General features: G+C 37.2%; 1 protein-coding gene across 2 annotated transcripts in view; it reads right to left on the reverse strand.

Annotated features, from left to right (window-relative positions):
* Positions 1-25392, reverse strand: part of MSH3 (mutS homolog 3) — a 117361-nt gene that overhangs the window by 26389 nt on the left and 65580 nt on the right. For both annotated transcript variants that reach the window (XM_025144950.3, XM_025144949.3), the window contains exons 14-20: positions 19846-20033; positions 15654-15822; positions 12330-12394; positions 10896-11012; positions 7378-7485; positions 4352-4466; positions 178-335 (exon numbers count right to left, since the gene is read on the reverse strand). In XM_025144950.3, coding sequence (XP_025000718.2) covers positions 178-335; positions 4352-4466; positions 7378-7485; positions 10896-11012; positions 12330-12394; positions 15654-15822; positions 19846-20033 — 920 coding nt within the window. The remainder of the gene's footprint in view (positions 1-177; positions 336-4351; positions 4467-7377; positions 7486-10895; positions 11013-12329; positions 12395-15653; positions 15823-19845; positions 20034-25392) is intronic.

Genomic DNA, 25392 nt, shown 5'->3' on the forward strand with positions numbered 1-25392 from the left:
CTGATCAAAAAATCAAAAAGTCAAACCTAACAGTCTGTATACATATTTAAAAATGAAGGAAAAAAACAAGTATACTTTCTAACATTCTAAGTGAAAAATGAAATTCACACTGATGCATCCCCACACATTCACTGTAGTAACGGTTTCATAAGCAAACAGCAAATTTCAAAAGATTACCTGGTAAAAATACCATCCACAATACCAACTGTTGATTCCTCTGCAGGAACGTAGGAACCAATCTGTGCCATGACTGTGATCAATGCAACTTGCTTTATATAGGAGCTCTTTCCTCCCATGTTGGGTCCAGTTATTATCATGACCCTTTCACCATCTCTCTGGAAACACAAAACAGTGGTTAAATATATTGTCTTCATGTGAGGCACATATAAGAAAGACTGGTGTGTATACATTTTTTCAGAGAAATACAGGACATATCCTCAGGATTAAGCATTCTCTTTCTAAGCGAACAGCTTCCTTCATTAGAGTTCATCACATTCACGTCTCAAGATATCACGAAGTCTCATATGGATAAATCTTCCTAAGGTTGTTCTCTTCTCACTGGTGACAGGTGACAGGTTGAGGGGAAATGGCCTCAAGTTGTGCCAGGGGAGGTTTAGGTTGGATATCAGGAAAAGTTTTACAGAAAGAATTCTTAAGCACTGGAATAGGCTCCCCAGGGAGGTGGTTGAGTCACTATCCCTGGATGTGTTCAAAAACTGTTTGGATGTGGTGCTCAGGGACATGATTTAGCGGAGGGTTGTTAGAGTTGGTGTAGTGTGGTTAGGTTGTGATTGGACTCATTGATCTTGAAGGTCTTTTCCAACCTGAGTGATTCTATGATCCTAAGATCTCCCCAGGCTGGTGAGAGAGAAGCATAGCAATCAACATTCATTACTCCTGAGCAATGTGGACAGACTGAGGAAAAATTTTCCCTTTCTTCATCCAGGAGTTAAGAAAGTTCTCCAAGAACTTTCTATGCAGTTTTCTTTGGAGAAATGGAGAAAAGCTTTCAGAACAGTGTCATCCTTATTTATTTGCGATCTGGATTCCTCTCCAGTTTAGAGTTCTTATTGCCAAATGGGAAAAAATCTGAGAGAAAAAGATCTGGCTTACACGCTAAACCTTTCAACAGCCCACATCAAAACAGGCCACTACAAGAAATCAAGACGCTGATAAGTTTAGCAGTACTTGATTGCAACACAGATGTTGTAATCAGACTGTGTCCAATCTCTGAATGATCGGTATCCAATCACTGAAATCCTAAGGAAAATGTTATCAGACACAACAGCTCATCTCAGCTGTAAGACTTCCTATAGTACTGAAACCCATATACGGCTCTAGAAAAAAGCATTCATACACTGGTGCAGGAAAATACCACAGGGATGAAAACTCATCCATGAACCTATAAAGCCTTCTCAGGGCCTGAATCAAGACTAGGAAATCAAGTTATGTAAGGGCTTCAGACCATCAGACTTTTCATTTCTACTGGGACACACAATGAAATCCAACAATTTACGATCTAATAAAAAGTCAGCATATTCCCTTGCCCCACGGGAGGTGCAAGGAAGAAAGGACAAGCTGTGCATAACAAATATTTGCCACACTACTTAGGAAACCTGGAAGTGATCAGGCACTGTGACAATAAGAAAATTACAAAGTTCTTCGCAGAAAAAAACCTTGTGATCTTTACAGATTTGCTTTTCTTTTGGACTTCCCTTCTTGTCAAAAGGGAGGCAAATAACACTAACAGAGGACTGATACTATTATATCACAAACTAGACCATACAGAAGAGATAAGCAACCAGTCATTCTATGGAAAAGTTGTTTATCTTTTCCTAAAAACAAACCAACAACAACAAAAACATGCTCAAAAATAACTTGCAATAAAGTTAAAACACAGAAAATACCATTATCAGGAATAAAGGATGGATGTAATAAAATGCATATGACTACACGGAAACAGAATTCATAACATTTTAGTCTCGAAGGTATAGTTTCAATAGCTCTGCTAAAACTTCATCAGGGCCATCATTTGGCTCAACACAAGAACTTATGGAATGAGTTAATCTGCTAAAATCCACAAATTTCTTGCTCATGTTTGGTGTTCCTCCAGGGTCCCTCCAAGCATGTTCTGAGATTGGTGGTCTGTCTGCAAAGACAGCTTTCAGAAAGAATATATATATACTGGAGCATCAGCTCAGGGAACACATCCATCCTTACAACGGCGTGCAACCATAAGCCAATATTTTACTGGAATGTATGGTAAAGATAATGGATGTTTATTTCAAGGCAGAGCAAAGAAAGCTTTCCTAAAGTTAGGTTTCTGTCAGCATTTCAGTTGAACCCATGACAGGAGGCACATTTTCCTGCTGATTCAGACAAATCCATTAAAACTAGAGACATTTTAATGAACTAGATTCCCACCCACCTCTCAAAAAAAGAGAGAACAGTAAGAGAGGAGGTGATTATACCATGATTCTTGGCTTTGTAATACACAGTATTTGGAAAGCCAACACAAGGAGGAGAATAAAGGGAGAAAGTAAATGATGATTACTGAATGAAATGCTGATTTTTTTCTAAGTGCCATCTGTCACTGTTTCAGAGTTCACAAACAATTTTGAAAATGTTCTATGAAGTATTGTGCAATATCTATATCATTGTTCCATATTTACAAATATTTCCAGAGAAATGCATACAAGTTTGAGCAATGCTTACACCATGGCAATGACTTTACACTGACATCTGATACCTTTTCTACATTTAAGGTATGAAAAGGCAGATATATATTTAGAGGTAAGTCACTAGCATATTTTTATATTCATTAGGAAAAGAAATGTAGTATGTAAAAAAAGATATGGACAAATATTAAAAAAAAAAAAAAGAAAAAAAATAGTTTTTCAGGAAAGGAAGAAAAAGAACCACGTAGGTTGCTCCAAAAGTAATGCTTTCTATTTATTTCCATAGAAACTACAATAGACACAAAGAGCATAATAACACTGTCTGATAGAGCTATGTTTTTTGCCAGCACTGAACAAGAGCATGCATGCCAAGCTCAAAACTTCTACATGGCAGTCTGGAAGATGGCTTTTCTTTCACATCGTTGCTGCAACTGTTGAAACACATCACCCACTGTCTCACTGTGATCGTATCCACTGGCTGGTCTCTGTAAATGTTCAGCAAGAACCAATGAATGTCAGTGGGTGCCATCTTTTCTGCAATGAGGAATTTAATTCCACATCTTGCTTTGTACACACTTCCATGCCAGACACCATTCTGTCAGTGTGTCCCTCTGCTGCCATTTGTCACACAGCAACAACATGTAAGAGGATATGGGCTGGAAGGTTCAACCTCTCCTGCTGCAACACCAATATCTGCCTCTGACGTCATGGGCCAATGTCACAAAATAGGCATTACTTTCAGAGCATCCCTCATAAAACATGCTCATCAGGAAGAGATATATGAAATAAAACAAGGTAATGTTTTCAACCCAAGGTAACTGTTTTTATACCAAATTTAGCTAATCTACATTATATAAATAATATTGTATGGACAACATCAAGGAGCCCTCTTTGGTCTCCTGACAGCAATATCAAAAAAGCAGTAATCTTCTCATTTCTCAACATCATCTTACTTAATTCTCTGTTGCATAAAACGAGTCAGGAGGACTTACCGGTAACACAGAATCTGCAGCTACACATTGGGGATCTTTATCTATGTTAATATTAATGGCTTCTTAAAATTACTATGCAGTATACAGAGTGTGTACACACTACGACAGATTTAATAGTCAGAACTCCAAACCTACATAATCAAATTAAGAAATACTGTATGAATTTCGTACTTCCAGAGAGTACCTTAAAAAAAAAAATGTCAGCTAGAGATAATTTGGAAAACTGACCCTATAAATTTGACACATGAATTTAAATGGTTGATAATTTTATACATTACATTCCTTTGGAAAAACAACAGTTACAAACTAAATTTGAGGTAAAATTCCTACAAAAATGCACCCTCCCTCTAATGACATTGGTAATAATCCTGTAATTATTCACTTACGTTTAAAAAATAAGCATTTAAAACTTTCATTTTCCTAATTTTCAGGTCACCTTTTATTCCCTCTTTTCTTATTTTTATTCCATTAAGCCCAAAAAGGGTTGCTAAGACAGACTGGCTGCTGAATAACAACAAAAGGACAAAAACAATGTGGCTGTGTGTAGCAATGTCTCTTTGACATGAAAGCAAGCAGCCAGTTCTAAGATTAAATTATTTATTTTAACTTACTGGCCAGGAAGCAAATCACAGATTCTTTCCCCTGAATGATTTGAAGCTCAAAGGGTATCTCAATACTTACTGATAGGTTAGTGGTGTTTGGAACATACTGATCCTGTTCTCCCAGTAGTACATCGATCACAGGGTGCCTGCCATTTTTTATAATTATTTCTTGCTGATTATCTTTCACAACTGGTCTGAAAAAAAGAAGACATGTTAGTTTCAGTGTGCACTGTAATTGATTACTTAGAACTACTGTAACTAAAACCTGATGGGGGAGGGTAATCTACAATGCAGCTTTTCCTGAAAATATACAAATGACACATAAAAAAAGAATGCTTGCTAACAAATATTTCTAAAGATTGGCTTCATTTAGTTTAAAAGGTATTAGCTGATTAGATTAAGCTATTTTAAAGTATTTACATTTTTTTTCATTACCTAGAAAACTCATTCCAAAGAACCATTAAGAACTAAGAAATGAACAAGCAATAGTAAAGCACCCTAACTGAGGACAGTAGACTTTTGTCATCTCACATGATGTCCTCACATGTCATCCTCAAATGATGTTGATGATCTTGGACATCAACTCATGCAGCCTGCTATGGGACCAAGCCTCAGCTGGCACAGAGTTAACAAAGAAATTTGTTCAATTTCTTTTTTTTGTGACTGACCACAAACAGACCATACAAATCAAAGACTACAGTAGGACAGAGATGTAGTTCTATAAACATGAGCTGCACTCACATTTGGCAGCAACTTCCAAACATGTTTAAGAGTCGCCACAATTACTGTCTACAAAAAGAGCATACTAAGCTGAAACACTGAAATGACAGACTCTTTTTAGAAACAAATCTACAAACCAGACTGATGGTAGTTGTGTCTTTTCTCACAATTGTTTAAGGAAAAGCACTGTTTCAAATGGCTCCACCTTAGCTACGAATCAGACTATATCCAAGGACACTACTAATACAGCATTCATAATTCTGCGTTACATGCCAGACTGAAAAGTTCCACCTCAAAAAGCTGCGTGCTCTTCCCATAAAAAATGCAAATCAGCCTAGTCACTAAATTATGACAATGATCTATTTATTTATTTATTTTTGAAATCTAGTCCTCCTTTTTCATCCTAAATGAAGATCAACATTCAATGCGGAGGTAAACATGACTTCATGCCTCTCCAACATTTTCCTTCACTACAAGTATAAGCACTCTGTGAAAAGAGCAATAACTTAGGAAAGTGGCAGTAGCTGAGAAAAGAGAATATTCAAACAAAACCACAGAACTAATGCTAAATGATCCATTTGGTATTTTAAAATTCTGCCCTCATCTTTGGAAATCATAATTATTCTTTTTTCTTTAACTGCTCAGGTCTCCTTCCACATAACTGTGAGAAAGGATCTAATTTCAGGATGCTAAAGGCCTTGCTGCCTGTTCTGGATCCAGACGATGGGTTCTGCAGAAGGAGAGCCTCATTCAAAAGGTTTTTCCTATGCTTCCACAATGAGATAAGCATATGTCACGCAGTGGGAAAAACCTGAATTGCTTTGGAATGCATTACACGCAGTTGAGTCATGGAAAAAAAATCACAGTCTGCTGAGTGGACAGCACAAACATTATATGACGATGTCTGGGCTACCTACACTACCATCTTTACACATGTAACTTTGCTGCCTGAGAGCTCTGACTTTGTTTATCTTCCAGGTAAAGGAAGAGCCTCCCATCACTGATTTCCTAGGATGCCCTTTGGAAACTGTAAGAGGTGCTTACCTCTTTCCAACAGCTGTGGAACATCTGGTAGGATGATTATAAAACTATCCTTACTCAGACAAAAAACCTCCTCTGAAATGCTTGAATTAGTTAACATGAAAGTCCCCTTCAAAATTAATTATTGACATCTTCCCTGTGGCTGAAGTTGAACTGAGAAGACTCCTCCCTGCCAGTTTACAAGCTGTAAGCCTCTCTTTAACAACCAGTGAATTATTTAAACTCTGCACAGTGAATTAATAAGATTTCAGTTTGTTTTCTGATCTGAGTATACAGAAATAAGGGAGCAATTACTTTCAAAGAGATTTTGATAGAAGCACACAAGATCCCAAGAGTCCACAGGAGATCAATATTATCTGTAATGCTGTATAAAAGCAGAAGCATATGTAAGTTGATTTCCCTTCATCCTCATACATTTAATACACAATTTGTTGTATTTCCACTAGTCTCAAACTTCACCCATTCAGATGGCTCTTCATAAGTAATTGTCTGATCACTTGTGGCACAGCCTCACAATGAAAACATTTACTGGAAACTGGGGACTGGAAATGAACTCTCTATGGAGCTGTCTGAAATAAACCTCAGAAATAGGAACTAGTGACCTGTAGGGCAGCACTCACAAGGAGTAGCTCTGTGTGTGTCTGTGGGGATAGAGACCTCGTAGTATGGAAATGGGCACCCTAGAGAGAGTGACTGTCGTTATGTGGAAGTAAGAGATAGGGCTTGTGATGGGAAAGGAACACACAAGCTACAAGGTGGACATGCTCATGAAAAAGCTTTGAACCAGTCTCTAGGGAAGCAGAGGGCTCATGTCGCCTCAGCACACAGAGCAAGAGGGACAGCCTTGGCACCAACAGAGTCCCAGGTTGCACTGCCTGGTGTGCATGAGCAGGTGTTTGTCAGAGGGATGTGAGCAGCACATCTTAGCTAAACACACTATCTTAGGATCCTTGGTGAGATATTATCACTGCTGTAGCAGGTGGCACCTCTCTTCACCTGAAATACATCCACGAAACAAGCCTCATACACCATAGAGTCTTTAATACTAGAAAGACAAAAATAACAAAAATTTCCAGGCAAAGTTCAACATACATAAATGTATTTTTAAGATATTGTCTACCAGACACATGTAAAACAACAGACAGACAATTAGAAGTCAACAAATGTGAACAGCAATGTTTAAGGATTTGAAATAAGGCTAGAAGCATGTGCAAAATCAAATTAAGATTAAACTATTGTAAACAACTTTAATTATACATACAGTGCTACATATACTCAACCGAAATTTACTTTAAATACTCAAATTCCATGTAAAATCCTAAACAAAAATTAAAAATTGATTACCTGCAGTAGTCTCCTTGTTTAGCTGCCTGTGCCAATGAGAACAGACAGTCGATAGTTGCTAGGTGACCAATCGCTTTAGATACAGTGTGATAATGTTCACTAAAATGGCTACACCAAAACAGGGAAAATAGAAAGAGGAAATGAGAAGAAAAAATTAATTTCACACAAATACAAATGTATTTTCAAAATATACCCCATGCAAGTTTTTCAGAGGGCTCCCATGGTCTTTAAATTACTTGAATTCAAAGCTCCCAGCAGTGTATTAAGTTATAATATGATGACACAATCTTAATCAAGATGAACTTCATGATCCTATTGTAACAGTGAATTTAAAAAAATTTAAGTGCAAAAATGCAGACAAAATGAAATTCACTAGATAGCATAAAGGGTCTGCAGTTGATCCCTGCTGCCTAAATGAGGTTCTGTAAAAATGCCACTGTTTATCACAGTGGTAACTGAATTCCAAATACCAGTTCACTTCAATCATAAGTTAAAGTAAAAAATATATATAATAAAAGTGCCTGACCAAAGGAATTGACTGCAATTTCACCAAAATATGATATTTATAACAGAAAATTTGAGAATTAGTTTTGTATTTATGGTACTGTTTCCCACAGTGCAATGATGGAATTACTAGGAGAAAACAGTTTTGAATGGACTTCATTCTCTTAGTACTTACGAACTTCTTTTCTCATCTCCTAAGCTCAAGGAAACAATATGGAGTACAAAACTAGAAAGGAAGCAAAATCTGAGGGGGAGAGAGTAGAATGTTGTATGCTGCTACCAGCACTGAAAACAGCAAAGTAAACAGGAGAAGCAACAGATCTAATGTAGAGAGGTTAACATACGTCAGTTCAAATTTACATGCCTAATTTAGTGACAATAGTTATTTAACAGAGCTACTTTACAGTATTTCAAATCATAGAATCAAAAAATTGCTCAGGTTGGAAAAGACCTTCAAGATCAAGTCCAACCACAACCTAACCATACTACCCTAACTCTAACAACCCTCCGCTAAATCATCTGCCTGAGCACCACATCCAAACGGTTTTTGAACACATCCAGGGATGGTGACTCAACCACCTCCCCGGGGAGCCTATTCCAGTGCTTAACCACCCTTTCTGTAAAGAAGTGTTTCCTGATATCCAATTCCTGATCCTCTCAGTCTCCTCTTCCCCAGGCTAAACAGCACCAGTTCCTTCAGTCTCTACTCATATGACATATTCTCCTAGTCTTTCACCAGCCTTGTTGACCTTCTTTGGACCTGCTCCAGCACCTCCATGTCCTTTCTGTATTGAGGTGCCCAAAACAGCTAGAGAAGAGCAAATTGGAATGTGTTTCTCATTTCTAACAAATAAACATAATTGCTGGGTTCCTACCAAGAGGCAGAGCCTTGCTCTCAGTTACATGCATGGCATCACATTCAGCATGACTCAGGCACCAATGAAGGGAATGGAAAATGATGGCACTGCTCCTATAGCCCTTACAGAACTGATGGTAATGCAAGACTCACAGAAGATGACTTTCGGGCCTCACAACTGCTTTGAAGATCCCCCAGCATTAAAACTCGTTTTAATACTTACCAAAACAGGAAATCTAATACATAATTCAGCAGCTAATGATCATAGGTAATTTACAGAGCGTTTAATCATTACTTAAAGAGTAGTACTCCACGATGTTGCTAATGTACTTCATAGGGCCGGTCAACCTGTGGTTCTGGAGATGCATAAAGATCACAAATCCAAGAGTTGCTCCTAGTCTAGTGCTGTGTAAGGACTGGCAGCGGGAATCTGCTGATAGTTAATTGGAAACTGTCACGAGGTAAGTAAAATAATTAACACAGGCTGCTGGGGGCGCGTCTGCACATTACAACTATGTTAGCATCTGCCAGAGATATCCTGAACAAATTCCTTTCCTTCTCTCTAGTTCCAGCCACCTGCTTCCAACTTCTCTATCCTCCGAAAATGATGCTCCTGCTGAGAAGCCTGTTCATGGAGCTACACGCTTCAAAATCTGTTCTTGTTTTTGCAGAATCACTGTAACTTCGACCCTGCTCACTGTCTGAGGGCAGAGGTCCCAGTTCTGTCAGCAAGGAGTCTCTACACATACAGAGATGTAAAAGCACCTGGAGGAGGACATGCTTAAAGCTAAATGCATATTCAGCCCAGTCCTATCATGCAATATGAGGTGGGACCCTTAGGAGAAACCACTCTATCCTATCACACGTGACCCAATACTGGAGCAGCCAGATTCACCACATCAGACAGATATGGAACACAACTTACAGATATCCACCACAGACATATTTTGATACTTAAGTATTTGCATTGTTAAATTTGATCACTCCTCTTTAAAAGACAAACAGTGGACTCATATTGTCTGTTCTGTATTTAAATCAGAACACAGTAGAATCGATTATATACAAAAATGCAATCTTTCTTTAAAGAAGATAACTACAGGAAAGGCCACTGACATATGACATACACATAAGTAGAAGAAAAGGAGACTTCAACACAGTGATGTTTACTTTCATAAATTCAGCATGATGGTAGATCACACTAGAGAAAAAGTATGTCATGCTGAGACAGCTTCAGAGGGAGCTTGCTAAGTTTCAGTAGTGGGGACAAAATCAGAACTGAAAGTCAAGCAGTAATCAGGGCACAGCATTAGGAACAATTTTAGTGGTCTGTAACTTGTGGAAGTGAAAAAATAATTGATAGCCTGACACTTGAAGAATCAAAGACATTCAGAAATTGAGAAATCATTTTTAAACTTCCAATTTGAAGATCTTTCAGCTGAACAGTCAGATAAGTTTCTCTGAAACTCTGATCTGAGATAAACAGATCTTACGCTCCAGTTGTGAAGCACAGAAATATCCCACTTCCCTTCTAAGAAACAGATTCACAATCAGTTGCAGAGTTGCGTACAGCTGTGGTGGCTCACACTGACCCAAGAGATTGTCTTAATACCCTGAATATTCCTGTCCAAAAACTGTGAGAAACACTGCAAAAGTACTCTATTTTTTTCTTTTAGTATTGGTACACTTCACTGTGAAGTCATACAATTTATCAATTAATATCAAAAGAGAATTTACTTAGGTTGCAAGTTTGTAGCACAAACTCTTATTTTTCCTCATTTGCATTGTGCATCACTAATATATTAGTTATAAGTATTATATTCTGTTCCACTCATTTACAGTGAGTTGCACTTTCAGATTCTTAGCATTGTGATAATAACTTTTAAACTCCGAGGTTCACATATACTTAAAAAATGTATTTTCATCAGAATTTCAAAATCTGGAGATATCACTGCTGGTGACAGTTCTCAGTCAGTTTTAAGTTCTTGCCTTAAAATACTTTAAGAACAATATTTTGATGATATCTTTAAATTTGCTCAGGGTAACATAACAATCAATATATATTTTTTTCTTTATAAGATAAAGATCTTTCTTTTTCTGTTCTTGTAGCAAAAATAATACAAAATACAATACAATGATAAGGGATATGTTGTAAACTCACTCTAGAAAACGCAGCCATTCAGCGCCGCAGTCAAGGACTAGCTGCTCCCGAAGCTGATTCAGATGTCTGTAATTTTCTGTAATAAAAGGAGAGTGGAAGCGGCTGACAGCTTTTGTGCTGGAAGAGAGAAAAAGCCAAACAGGAAGTCAAGGTTACTAAGCAATCAGCTATACCATTTACATTCAAAATTAGACAAATTTTCTTATTCTCTGTGAGCCTTGAAAATGTATATCACATATAAAATACCTATATATAAGGTATTTTAATGCTGCAGTAAACTCTTTTGATGCTGGAGATCTGTTCTGTGAATAAAGTGACTGGTTACTGCACCACCGACCATTCAGAAAGCTCTTAAAAGCTTTTTCACAAAGTAGTATACATCAGTGATGGGTACGTACTTCACAGAATCCTGTTCAGCCGCACACTGCACAAATGGACGTCTTTCCTGTTACTGATCGAAGATACAAAGAACTCATCCAGAAAGAAAAAATCAGCTTAAAAAGCAAAACTATGATAACCCTGACATAAATGTGTTACAGAGTTCTGCTTGCATACCAGTTTCTGTTTGGGGTGCTTGTTATTTATCCATATATTTTCATTAAGTACTCTGTCTGGCATTCCCAGACATTTTTTAATTCTGAGGTTTTGAGGGTTTTTTTGCTTTGTTTTATTTTTCAAAGTCCAGATTAACTGCAATTTGCTGTTCTTTATCTTACTTGTGGCTAATCTGTTTAGTTCAATATTGATCTCTTGTGTAAGCCAATAAAAACACTCCAGAGTTCACTCTGATTATGCCAATTTCAGATGATAGAAGCCTGGGCTCACACATTATAACACTATGGTATTCAACCTGCTTAAATAATAAAACAAGTGACTGAAAAGGAAAGAAAAAAAAAAGCCAATTACATAGTTCATTCCATCTCCCAACTGAAAAAAATCATCCAAAAATGTGTAAGAATGTGATTCGAGAATACTAAATAGCAAGCCAAGCAATGTTTGTGTGAGTAAAATGTCACTTTAAATGTTTACTGAGACATATAAACAGATCTATGCATGCTAACCTTTACCTTTCTAAATAGAATTAGAACAGTTATCATTTTGAGAGGTTTATATCTACTACCTACAGGAGCAAGTGAACCAAAGCAACAGTTCAGACACCAGTACATACACATGACATTAAAAAAATAATAAAATATTGCACTAAGGATGCATCGCATTAAAACATTTCAAGAACTCTAATTCTTCAGTTTGGTTTTGTATGCTTTTAAGCAAAACTAATTATGGCAGTAAAATAATTTGATTTAGTTGGTTTTCAGTTTAAAAATAAAAGGCACATGGAGCAACAAGAATGTTTTGGGGTTAAAATTAACACCAAAGTACCACATTTATTCTTATGTTTTAGAACAGAACAAATCTGAAAGATATTTTACATACCTACTAACCATAACCCAGTTAGATGGCACAGATGATATATGCGAATTTTTCACTTCTACCAAAAACTAAAATAAACAGAAATGTAATATTAGACATCACAGGTTGTTAGGAAGACAACAGAACCATATTTTCTTCTTTTAACAAGAAATCTGCCTTGGTCAGAAGAAAACCATGTTTGACCTGAAGAGGCTGCGTTGACCAGGAGCTAATGTTCCTTTTCCCCAGATGTGAGGGTTATGACATGAACATTTTCTATCAGCAGCTCCCTTCCTGAGCTGTTCCTGTGCTGTGACCCCTTGCTGCAGCTTCTCTGCCCTTCTCCAACCACTTACGTGCTCTTCTTGCCTCCCTCCTACCAAGACAAAACCAGATCAAAGCTATTAAGCGAGTCCTGTTACGTGATCTGACCTAGCTGTGTACCCAATCAGTGCACAATTTATTTACACAGCACCTACATTATTATCCACATGTGCTGAGGATACTCCATACCAGAAAGACAGGCCTTCTGAAGGATCAGTGATTCACACTGAGCCATGCTCACCTGTAACATTTCACAAACAAGAACTCAATATCTCAAATGCCAGCACTTTATCTACAGTACATTATTTCAAATTTAGATACACTTGAGGTCAGAAAGAGAAGGAATAGGGGAAAACAGCAGTAATGGTAAGAGGCTCAGAGGAACAAAAATTATATTATGCGTTTATTGCAGTATTTTATATGATTCATATTGATTATCTTCATAGCACTGTGCTGAAGTCCTAGATGTCAAAGAATTGAAGTTTTCTCAAATAAAAGAATTTAGTTGCAAAATGAATTTCTAACAGAGATTAAATTAACCCAGAATCTGATCACCTTTACAGTAAACCATCAGACTCTCATCTCAGAAAGCTTTTTCATTACAGCTGGAGTGATTTACATAAAATCTTCCCTCCCTCACCAGAATAGCCAGCAACCACCTCCAATTACAAAGAAGAATAATCCTAAAGTGATCACAAGTTTCCACAAAGGACATATGATACTAGTTCTTAACTCACCTAAGACACCCTAAAATATTAGATACCGTAGGAATTTTTAAAATGCATAATACACATGAGATAACAGGACTGCAAATAGGTAGGAGGTCTGCAAAGATTTGAAAATGAGCCAACTGCTGCTACTTCTAGTGCTGCTGCTGCTGTCCTGGTATTAGATTTTTTTGGAAGTTCATTTCAAAATTAAATATGATGTGTTCACAAAAGGAACACAGAAAATAATCCACATTTACATCTATGCTGGATGCCTAACTGAAACGAAGACAGTCTAAGTGAACACAGACAGTTTAATTGCCTGGTTTGTTTGTGTGGCCAGTGAGAAACCAGGAAAGAAATTGCAACCTTCTTCAAAACAACAAAAGCGTTAGCATTAGCTTTTTCACCATTTAAATCTGAGCTCTATCTTAGAGAAATAATGGAAGTATTAAATACACTGGGGCCAACACACTGTTTATGCCACTGCAGGAAGCAAACATTTGCAAAATTTCTCTTTCAACCCTGCCTGAAACAAATAGCCATGCTGTCACCATCTGGACAGCTTTCTGTTCTGTTTAGCATCTATAACAATTGACAGTAGAGGCATGGAAGCAAAAGATAAGATAGATAAGGGTGTGACTCCTTGTGTGTTGGAAAAGCTGTGCGTCATCTGGAGATTCATCGGAATACTAACAGGACCTTAACAAGCATTAACAAACTATGGGCTGACTGAATATCTAATCATATGCTCGCAAAAACAGGTATAGGAGCTCACATTAAACAGCAAATAGTTAGAATTCATTTTTATCCATGAAGTTTCCTTGCAGCTTCACTCTCCTCCAGAGCAAGCGAACCATAAACCTACTTCTGCCCTGGCCAATCACTGAGAAGTTTTGAACACTACTACAGCTGTCAGCATGCTACAAGAATGTAAGAATACACCAGGCTGATCTGGGGAAGAAAGATCTAACCTGAAAGAGACTCTTCCTATTCTTTGCTCCTCCCACTCAATTCTCTTTCCATTAATTCCTCACCTTTAGTGCCATTCCTCACCTCAGTGACCATCTTCTGCAACCCTTTTTCTGCTGCCTCTTTTGATGTCACTGAAACACTCGTACCAGACATAATTAGGTAACAGCTACCCATTATCTTCTGCTCCTCTCAAGACACTTCTCAGTTCTCAATTGTTTATGAGCTATCCACTCCTACAGAGACCTCCTCTCTTGAAAATGTGCAAGCTCACTCGTGGCTTTTGAAATTGTCTGATCCAGTTAATATCTGGTTACACCCTCAGACTGTCCTCTGTCTTTAACCAGCCCTTCTTTTCTCCCTTCATCCATACAACTATCACTGTCCACCTTTCAAACCACCCTATACAAGAGAAACATTTCTAACCCTGGCTCTTCCCTTCTTCCTGAAATTCTCTTCCATGTTTTTTCTTTGACTTCCGCATCCATGCTGACCGCCCACCCAACTTGCTAGCTGCTCTTCTCAATGTCACCATCAACAGGAATATTAACCTGAGCTCTTCATCAGATGCTCTTCTCCCCATCCTAATTGGTTAATCTCTTTTAACCCCAACTCTCATGCTGCTTCCTCACTGCTTCTCAGTATTTCTTTCTTTTCCCAGTTTTCTGTGGATTTTTTCCCAGACGTCCTCCTGTCAGTTCCCAAATGATGCTGTACAGCGCTGCCTCACTGCTCCTTTCAATACTCTTACAAATCTCTCCAGAACCATTTTCTCTTTATTTTGTGCTAAACTTCTCAGCTCACTGGAGCACAACCTGTCCACCCTTGCACAGCATGTAGCATACAAATGCTCTGTCCACAACCACTGTTTCTAAGAGTTAAAAATAGTGAAGTAACATCTATCATTCCTTAATATTGTTCCTCTTCTCTTCAGTCTTTCAAATCAGAGTCTTACTCAGTACTTACAAAATTATTCTACCATTCCCCAAATTAACCTAATGCTATGTCTCTTGGTTCTCTGAGAATATTTTTGCACTTAATAGCCACATAATTAACCTCAAAGTATGCAACTGTTTTTACACACAGAAAAAAGCAAAGCATTACAGAATCAAATCCAACTTCACTAATGTGCTTTTGTGCTTTAAATTGCTAAAGTAAATTGAGTTAACAAATAAAAAAAGTGTCCCTGTCAGAAAACTGTTCTTCAAAGATGTACAAAAGAGTATGTAAAGATGACCTCATCAAATATCATACGAACTGAAGAGAGTTCCAGCTAAGCCCCAGCCTTCCGCTATTTTTTAGAAGGGTACAAAGATACAGTCATAAATCACAGACATCATATTACCTCTTGACCAGAAACTGTAACATACTCTGCAGAAGGATTCTTAATTTGTTTACGAATTTCCAGAAGATGTAATTGGATTTTAGACAGCACATCCAGGATCTCTTCCTTTTTCTTTCTGATGACAGGGAAATCTGTAAGGTCTTTGAATAGTTGGGTTTTATCTCCAGTCCTATCCATAAGAAGTGTAAGAAAAAATAATAGTAAATCCAAAAATGAATTCCCTATTTACCAGCTACGTCTTTATTAATTATTCTCATTAGTTTTAACACTAGCTTTATTTCTTTTTAAATTCTACTTGGTCATAGTTCAACACGTTTATCAGAAGCTGTCATACACACCATATAAACAGAGAGGCACTGTGCATACAAACTATCAAAGGCTACACAAAGATGGCTCCAGAAAATGTTTTCAAAATTCCTTCCTACTCTAACACATTATGCTCATTCTTCTGTTGTTTCATTGTTTTGTTTTGGCTTTTTTTTTTTTTAATCTCCTCTGAGTGTGAATCCTGAAGCTTTCTCCTCACATTCTCCCTCAGTCCAGCAGTGCAAAAAAAATACAAAAACAAAAACAAACAAACAAAAAAAAGAAAGCACAAGTTGTTCCTTTCTGTCTCAGTTCGTAATTCTGGAATGCAGTTGACACTGCCTCACTCTGCAGCATCCTGAGTACAGGCAAAATGTTTATCAACACTGAATGTGGAGTTCTGGATAATTCCTGTGCAACTTGTTAATGATTTTTTCATGGATTTAGAATTTGCCAGATTTGGGCAGATTTCCATGAAGACTGCAAAGAAAAATCCTTCCCACAGGGCTTTCATCAAAGCATGAGGGCTGCTCTGAAAGCAGTGCCTCCTATCTTATGATGTTGGCCCACAACAACAGAGGCGGATGTTGGTGGTATGGCAGCAGAGGTTGAACCTTCCCACCAGTATCCCGTTACATGTTGTTGCTGTGTGACAGATGGCAGCAGAGGAGCAGTCTGACAGAATGGTATCTGACATGGAACCATCTGACATCTGTATGGAGCAAAGGTGTGTCACTTAATTCCTCCATGCAGAAAAAGCTCCACCAATTGACATTCATAGATGCTTGCTGAACATTTATGGAGACAAACACAAGATGTGAGTACAGTGAAAAGCCATGAGCAGTGGCAATAGTAACAGCTGTTCATGGGTGCAAATTGTCCTGAGTGCAGCACGCAGACTCGTGTTCATTGCTGGTGAAAATGCATAGCTAATGGTGGTGACTGTTGAAAAATAGCATTTTGCAGCTGAAAATGTGCTCTATTAAATAATGTTCTTGTGTTCTTTGTAGCTGTTGCAGTTTCCATGGAAATAAGTAGAAGGCAGTACTTTCAGAGTGATATACGTGGAATGTAATCAGAAGTTTTTCAGATGAGCTTTCTTCTTTTCTCATTAAAAGATTAACCTGGATATTTTTAATACATGCAAAACAACGTTCTTTTACAGACTCAGTGTCAGAAAATGATGGAATTGTTTTGACTGCACTAGCTTGGTTCAGGACTGAAATCTGAAACAGAAAGTGCCATTCAAATGCTTAAAATGTGAAACTGAACAAATTATTACAAATAAGCTTGTCATCAAAAATAAGTAAATAAGTACCTTAATAGATAGGAGGAAAACAAAAGAAAGTAGTCCAATCTGCACTAAGTTAACTGTATTACATATTTGTATTTTAGAGCAAATATAAGACAGTAGCTGTTAGTTACATAATTTCCCTGAATTTTATATTTGGAGAGCAAGTAATTAGGAAATGAGGTACACAAATATGGAAGAGACGAAGAATTCCAGTGTCCTGGCTACTTGGATATCCTTTTCCATGAAAATGAATTCACAGTTTGACCCAGTGACCAGACAGGTAACAGAAAAGCTGTGCTCCAATTTTGCATCACATGGACATAGCTATTATATAAGTGACAGTAAAGACACTGTTTCAAAATACAATACTAATTTTTAGAAACAATTTTGGTGCTAATTAGACTCGTTTCCATGGGAATGTGAGGAAAAAAGATCTCTATAGCCAGCAGCTGATAGCAAAGACTGTCACTGCTATGTAATGCTTACCAAAAATTTATAAGTTGAAACTTTAAAACAAGATAAAAATCATAAACTCCATGCCAAAAAGCTCTTGGAACAGTTTTGAAAAACACTACACCATATACTAAAATTAACACATGATGCATGTGTGTCAAAGTGTCTGTGCACATATGTATATCAATAGTCATCATAATTATTATGAGAGGCTTTTAAGCATGAAAAACATTGTCACACAAGTTTGAGATGTATTTAGCACAAAATAAAAGTTATTCCAGTCTTCATCTTAAATACATGAATGCAAATAAGATCTACGCATTCTGCAGATCTACTTTTACTATTGTATCTTATTTTTTTGTGTGCTACTCTAAACATTATCAAGACAGTGACAAATATATATATACATATATTTAACTTACAGTAAATTTGGCATAAACTGCCAAAACTATAATTGGACACTGTGAATCAGGAGAAATCTTATAATTCAATCTGTCCAACGGACAGCAAATATTTCACCCCTTCTCAACTTCCAAATCTATACACTTTGCATCTGTCTCTCGTTAAGAAGCAAATAAAAGAAGTCCTGGGTTTTAATCCTGCATTTTTCAAATCTCAGAAAGAGAAAGATGATAAAGACTTTATACATAAAGTAGATATCTATTCTTAGTCTGCCGGTGGAAAAAAAAAACAACAAAACCATTAATAAAGAATATTCTGCTTCAATATAATGAAACATTAAACTATATCCTGCATATTTCTTCAAGAATCCATATTTATATCAATTAAATCTCACTGTATGACACACAGGAAAATGCTCAATGTTGAATGAATTTTGCTATAAGAGGGAAGTTCAGGATGACCTGAGCATAAAGCCAGCTGATATTTGCTATGTATTCAGTGTCTTTCGCACAAATATGTTGTGTAAACAAAAACTACAGGGAAGGGAGACAAAGACCCAGCAAAGGCAAGCGCTCGGAAAGGTTGGCTGCCTTTGTGACTAGCACCTGGAGAGAAGCCCTTTTAGATTATTATACTGATCGTGCTGTTCCAAAAAGCACTGAGTCTTACTGGCCACAAGATACTCTCCCCTAAATCTGTACCAGACAGGTATCACTCCCTTGACTAAATCCATGTTGTTGCTTCATTATTTTGCATTTAAGCCTCCTATCTTCTTCCCCTCATAGTTAAAACCAGGATCTAGGGTTAACAATGGAGACAGCACTACTTCCAAAGAAGCAGTATATACAATAAATCATTTGCAGCCACTCTCCTATGTAATGCAAATTCATTACAATTTCTTTGTCTACCTTTCTGGGGGAAAGGGGGTGGCAAAGGACAGAATTAAGAAAAAAAGGACAGATGCCTCCATGCTTTCTCCTTTCCAAGACTACAGGAAAGTAATTACAGCAAAAAGCCTGAGTATATCTCAAGACTGAGGCAGGAGCTCATTTAGTTATTCTGCACAGTGCATGAACAGGGCAGTAACCCCTGAAATGCTATGAAAAGACACAAATCCCACAGGCTATGTGGAGTCTTCAGAATTATCAAACTCCATATTCTCATCATTAGTGAGTATATAAAGAGACAAAAAACAACAGCAATAATCGGGGGAAGGCCTCAAAGATTTGGTGAATTTTCAAAAAAATTGAAAAAAGCATATTCCTGACAGCAGAGCAGCCACTCCATTAAATGGCAAGTCTCTCTTCAAAAGAAATAGCTTATCTATCCAAATTTTAAAAAGTACATATTTAATAAAATATATAATATAAAATAAAATATAATATATAAAAATATATAAAATAATATAAAATAAAAATTGATAAAAGAATTAATATGTGCAAAACACTGTTTGCTCTACATTTCTTCCCCAGAACAGCTGAAAAGTTTTCCAAAAATTTTTTCAGCCTGAGGCACATACCCACAGGGCAAAATACTTGCTCACCTAGTTTATCTTTAAAAAAAAAAGAAAAAAAAACCTGCAAGAAGCTCTGCATTAACTAAAAATAACGTGCAGAAATATATAAACTAAAATATAAAACTGAGGTGTGTTAAAACAAGATGCATACTTCACAGAACTGAATATACTTAGCCATAAATCCTATGAGGCATGGAAATTCACCTGTTTTCTCTACTTACTTAGCTGCTTCTTCATTAAGAATCTTTAAATAATGTTTTACTGGGGAGAGAAGTTCTGGAATTTCCAACAGTGCATTTTGTAACAGAGGAGATTTCACATGAGAGTGTATGACTGGAACAAGAGCTTGAATTTCCGAGTCCAGACGAGACAGAGTGCTGACTATCAAGAAGAACTCTTGGGTTGAACACTGAAAAGGAAGCAATATCTAAATCATTACAGAGTACATTTTCATCAAACCCCATTTTTTTCAGGATTTTAAAAACCAACCAGTTAAGGCAAATGCACTGCAATGCAACTGCAGAATCTTACCACATTCATAACATTAATAAAGCGTGCTAATTGATAAATAAAAAATGCTAATCGTTTTAACCACTGTCTTTAGGGATCAGTCCAGAGCAGATCACCACTGTTGTTATGACTGGGTGGAGATGTATAACACAAGCAGAGTACACAACAAGCAGAAAAACAGGCTGATAATGTGTGGGCAGCAAATAAGCAGGCTGAATATTTTCATGAGTATCACAACATATCCATGCAGGCTTCTGCATCTACACGCTGCCATCTGAATCCCTAGGCTGTAGTTTTGGCAAGAGAGTGTTTCAAAAGGCGAGGTTAAGCACAGAAATGGAGAGTTTTGGCACAAGAACACAGAAAAGAAGCCAGAAGTCACTGTTTAGAATGTTAGTAGCTATTGCCAGCTTCAGTGCCTAACTGGTTACTGCCAGGACTATGTGGTAAGATGGATCCATCACAGAATTCCTGGCAACCTCATGTAATGGTCCTCACTTGCACATTTCTAGATAAGGAAAGAAGGAGAAAACAAGCATTTACTTTTCTTTCACCCTCTCCTACCTAGAAAGGCATGAAAAAGATTTTTCTGTCTCCTTCAGGCAACTGATCAGGGTATTATTGAAAGAGAATCTCTCAGAGAGCAGCCAGCAACACGCAGTGCTTTTGGAGACTGCTTCTCAATACATACACAGTAGGAAAACTGCAGACAAGTTCCTTTAAAAAAACATCTCACCAAAACCAGCGACTTCTTGAAGAAAGGTAAGCTTGCATTTGTGCTGCAACATATGTGCATACCAAATGGAACCACAGTCCTCTGAGACACATAACACCTTCTTATCCTGAGCCATTGGGACTCTGGGACATTTACACTTAAGAAAGTTTGAAAAAAAGTTGCCAGTAAGAAATGATGCTATATTTTCTTACATTTTGGTTGGCAGGTACCTGACAATAGGAATATGTAATTTAACCATGATATTTCAAAGACAGGTTACATTCTGCATGCTTTCAGAAAACTCAAATTCATCCTTGCTTCATATACATGAAAGGTAGGGTAGAACAGACCTACTAGGTGGTTTTCCACAATTGCTCATTGTACACAAGTTTTCTTTTTGTCTAGACTTGAGCTCTTAATACTCCATGAAAGTATGTGCTCCCCCCTTCCTTTCAAAAACTAATCCACAAAGCACTAAATCTCATCATACAAAAGTTTTATCTGGTAGCCTAAATTTCCCTTCCATTAAATTAATCCAAAGATCTCTAGTTTTACTCTTTTGTATTACACTAACTCCACTCTCTTTGCTATTAACACCCTACAAATATCTCAGAGCCTTCTGCTGTCCTTTAATAATCAATTTAACGAAACTATAATCTTTTAATCTTTCTTCATAAACAACCCATTATTCATCCTCATGAAAATTTCATTTTTCCCCTATGCTTGCTGCAATTTATCAACATATTTCTGATAATCTGGAACTTGCTTATAAAAGCTATGACAACAAAATAAAACAAAATAATAACACTGTAAATCTGTCAATGGCACTTGAAGCCTCAACACAGAAAGAAAGGTCTGAAGGACTAAAGGAGTGATAAATCCAGGCCCAGACTCAAAGTCAAAGTAATTTACAGTATGACTGACTGCATCATCGTCAACAGCCTTGATGCAGATAAAGGATAAAATTCTGCAAGACTTCCCTTGACTACGAAGTGTACTCCTCAAGGATGCAAAGGCTGAAGCCCTGCCACACAAAATTGTATTGTAGATTCCTGACAGACAGCATTAAGTGATTCATAGCAGAACAATACCCAGAAAAAAATAGTGAAAAAATATGGGCAGTATGAAATACATAAGCTGAACAGGTGTTTTTATGTTTTGTTTTGTTTTTACAAAATTATTCTTTAAAAAGGGGGAGGGGGCGGTGGAAAGGATTCAATCTGAGACTTAACTAGCACATTATCTATAAGGAGATGGCAAAGGCAAAAGTTTCTAAGAGAACAATACAATGTGTCTGAGGTGCTATAAGAAGGGTTGGGAGGTAGGTGAAGGAATCAAACAAACAAAAAAATCAAAACCAAACAAAACCAGGAAACTTACCACCACATCAGAAAAAACCTTGATCACGTACCACAAACAGCCCTCACAGTTATCATGAGATTTGTCAAAGAGTATATAATGAACATTCTGAAGTTTCTTGCAGCAACTCTGATAAGCTACACACACAGTTGTCTAATTAGTTAAAAGCTATTTGATTCTATTATCATCTTCAATACCTTTGGAGAATGCAAATTTTACTACACAGAGCTTAGCTGAACATAATGTTCCCAAGAAAAAGGTGAAAATAATCCTTTTGTGCTTATTCAGAGTATTATTCTTTCCCCAGCTTGATCTCAGTAACACTGCAGGACTTGCATCTAAAATTTTATGGCTCCAGTGCAGAACAAAGCAAACAGATAACTTGGAACAGATGTATAAAATGTTTATGAAAAGCTGGGCTCCATTAAAGCAGGACTAGTTCTATTTAAATTCTAACTAACTTTACAGAAGCAATATATAACTGTGTTATAAATTAGAAGCTTTTAAAACGTATTGTAAAAATAGTTTACATAAAGCAGGAGTAATAATCCTGCAAGCACCAAAGATTCTCACAAGCCTATTCAATGCTATTTTTGAAGACTAATTTCGGAATGTGCCCAGTGATGGTTACAGCTTCTCTGGCACTAGAAAAATAACCTCAGAGCTGACAGTGATGTCAAATACTTTCAAGCGGCAGTTCCTCAAACTGTAATGAAAATGGTGTGGCTGCCACCAGGGAGAACACATGGAAGATGTGCAGCAGTATGACAGGTCTAACACCCTTCCGAGAACACCACTGAAAGCCATTGAGCATTGTTTGCATTAGGGAAATTGTTTCCAGTAGATCTAAAAAGGAGCCACTGAGACTACGGTTGACAGACATTGACTCCAAGTTTTAACTCCAAGTTAAAAGCATTTCAAATTCGAAAAATGGGACTTGAAATGCAGCATTCATTCATCACTCATTCCAACTAAAACAACTACCTTCAGCTTTTTAGTCTAGCGAGCATAACAGATGTGCTGAAGTCAATAACATGCTATGGGGAGAATTTATTTTAAACATTTTACGCAAACAATAACTAATTTCAAGGACATATATAACAGGTGTCGATATAATAAGAGGAAAAATAAAAAATACAGTGCTTTTCTCTGAATCATCAGGATACTGGAAATCACAGAGGCTTTAATGAAATATCAGAGCCTTTAATGAAATATCAGACGTGGCTTCATACACTGATTCAGAACAAAACAGGTTTTGTTTTTCTAACTGCGACAACTTATGAGGATCTCAAAAACAGGGAGAGTGTAAAGTTAGGAGCAGAATATACCAGAATGACATTTTATTATGTGCCCTGACAAGGTTTGATTGACTTCACTTCTTGCACAAGAAGACTTCATGAAACTTTTTCACTTTAATGTGTGCTATAAATTTGTTGTCTGTTTGTTATGATGATTGCTGTACACTTTGGTGAATGAGCTTTAGTTTAAAAAAAAAAAAAGCTTATAGAGCCAAGGGTACAGATGAGATAAACACTTAGAGATTAAATCTGTACAAATATTTGTCTTCTGAAGCACTGAAACACAGACCACCACATGACACCAGAAAGCAACACTGGAATGGCTTTGTAGAACACACTTCTAAATGTACTGAGGACATGTTTGTTCTGTACTGGTTCTTAAACCCATTTAAGCATAGAACTCTGACAACTGTCTTGCCATTCTGCACACTCCAAGGCCAAGCTGCCATCACTTAAACTGAGAGAAAAAAAAAGTAGGATCCAGCCGTTCACAATTCCCATCGTCCTCCAAGAGCAGTAGAGTAGGCTGAACTTGTAATAGAAAATAGGAATTTTGAGATGTGCTTTCCAGCAAGATTTCGTTGTGCATCAGCTCCAGGCACAACTTGGACAAAAGTCTTGTATATCTCAGAGTTAGACAACACTCCTGTTTTTCAATTGTCTATTGAAGTTAACCTCTGAATGCTACCAAGAGGTCTTCAAATCTCTTCATCTGCAGCCATCCCGCTCTTGCCACATAAAAGTGTAAGGCTATTTTGTGGTTAACAGCATTTCTGTTTGGGAAGATGTCAGGTGCTGGAGCTGCAGTAACTGAGAACAAGTAGTTCTTGTATTAATTCCTCTCTCCCTAGCAACAGTAACATTGCTCGTCTCATTCCTCTAGTTATCATTCCCATAATTCCTTTCCAGACTGAGGCAAACTTGGAGGTGGCAATACCACCTTTGAAGCAATGTCTAATTTTTTCCCCTCTCCTCCCCATTTGTTCAAGAATGCTGTTCTCACTCCAGACCTGGGGTTATATTAGCAATATTTTTTGGTAGTTTGGGACAATGGGAGCTTGTGGAGGTTCAGCTTAGCAATTACGAACCTCTACAATGCTAGCAGATAATAATCATAACTTGACTTATTAAAAAAAATAATTCAGACCAGGAAAATATACAGTGATGACATATTTATCAGAAGAGTTCCTGTAAAGACGTTTTGCATTGCAAAGTTGATTCTGTAACAGAGTGCAGTTTTTTCTTTTTTTTTTTGTTCTGTCTCCACCAGAGGCTACAAGCACAGAGCTCATCACAAAGCATAAGTTCTGCAGTGACTGATGTGAACGAAAGGTATTCAGAACAACTGACACAACACAGCCACCCCTGCACAGTTCAGAAGCCTGCCTTTGTGAAACATATCTTCCCACATTCTAACATCATTGAAGCCCAAAGAGTCTGAAAGATTAAATACTTGTTAGATTTACCTATTTTTCCAGTAGTTAACACTGAGTTATCAAGACTACATTATAGTACATCAGCGATTAGAGTTAATTGTTGATTAGCTCATTTGCCAGTGAGCTCCAATCTTTTAGTACTCCTTAATAGGAATGAAAATACAGAAGGGGAACCTCATGTGGGAACATATGGGAGACAGAAATCTGGAGTTAACAGAATTGGAAACACTCCTAGTGGAAACTAAAATGGCGGTCTTCACTAGATAATCTGAACAATCATTCATGAAAACCAGTTACTTTGCGTTCTTGAATATGCATCTACTACAAAGGGACCTTTTTTCAGTCAGGTTCACTATTTATCTAGACTTCAGAATCTGCTTTCCAAAATATGCTTTTGTTTCTTTATTCAAAACAGACCCTCTTTTGCAGGGACACTATCATCTACTCAAA

This window comes from Gallus gallus, chromosome Z (assembly GCF_016699485.2).
Source record: "Gallus gallus isolate bGalGal1 chromosome Z, bGalGal1.mat.broiler.GRCg7b, whole genome shotgun sequence".
NCBI classification, from domain to species: Eukaryota; Metazoa; Chordata; class Aves; order Galliformes; family Phasianidae; genus Gallus; species Gallus gallus.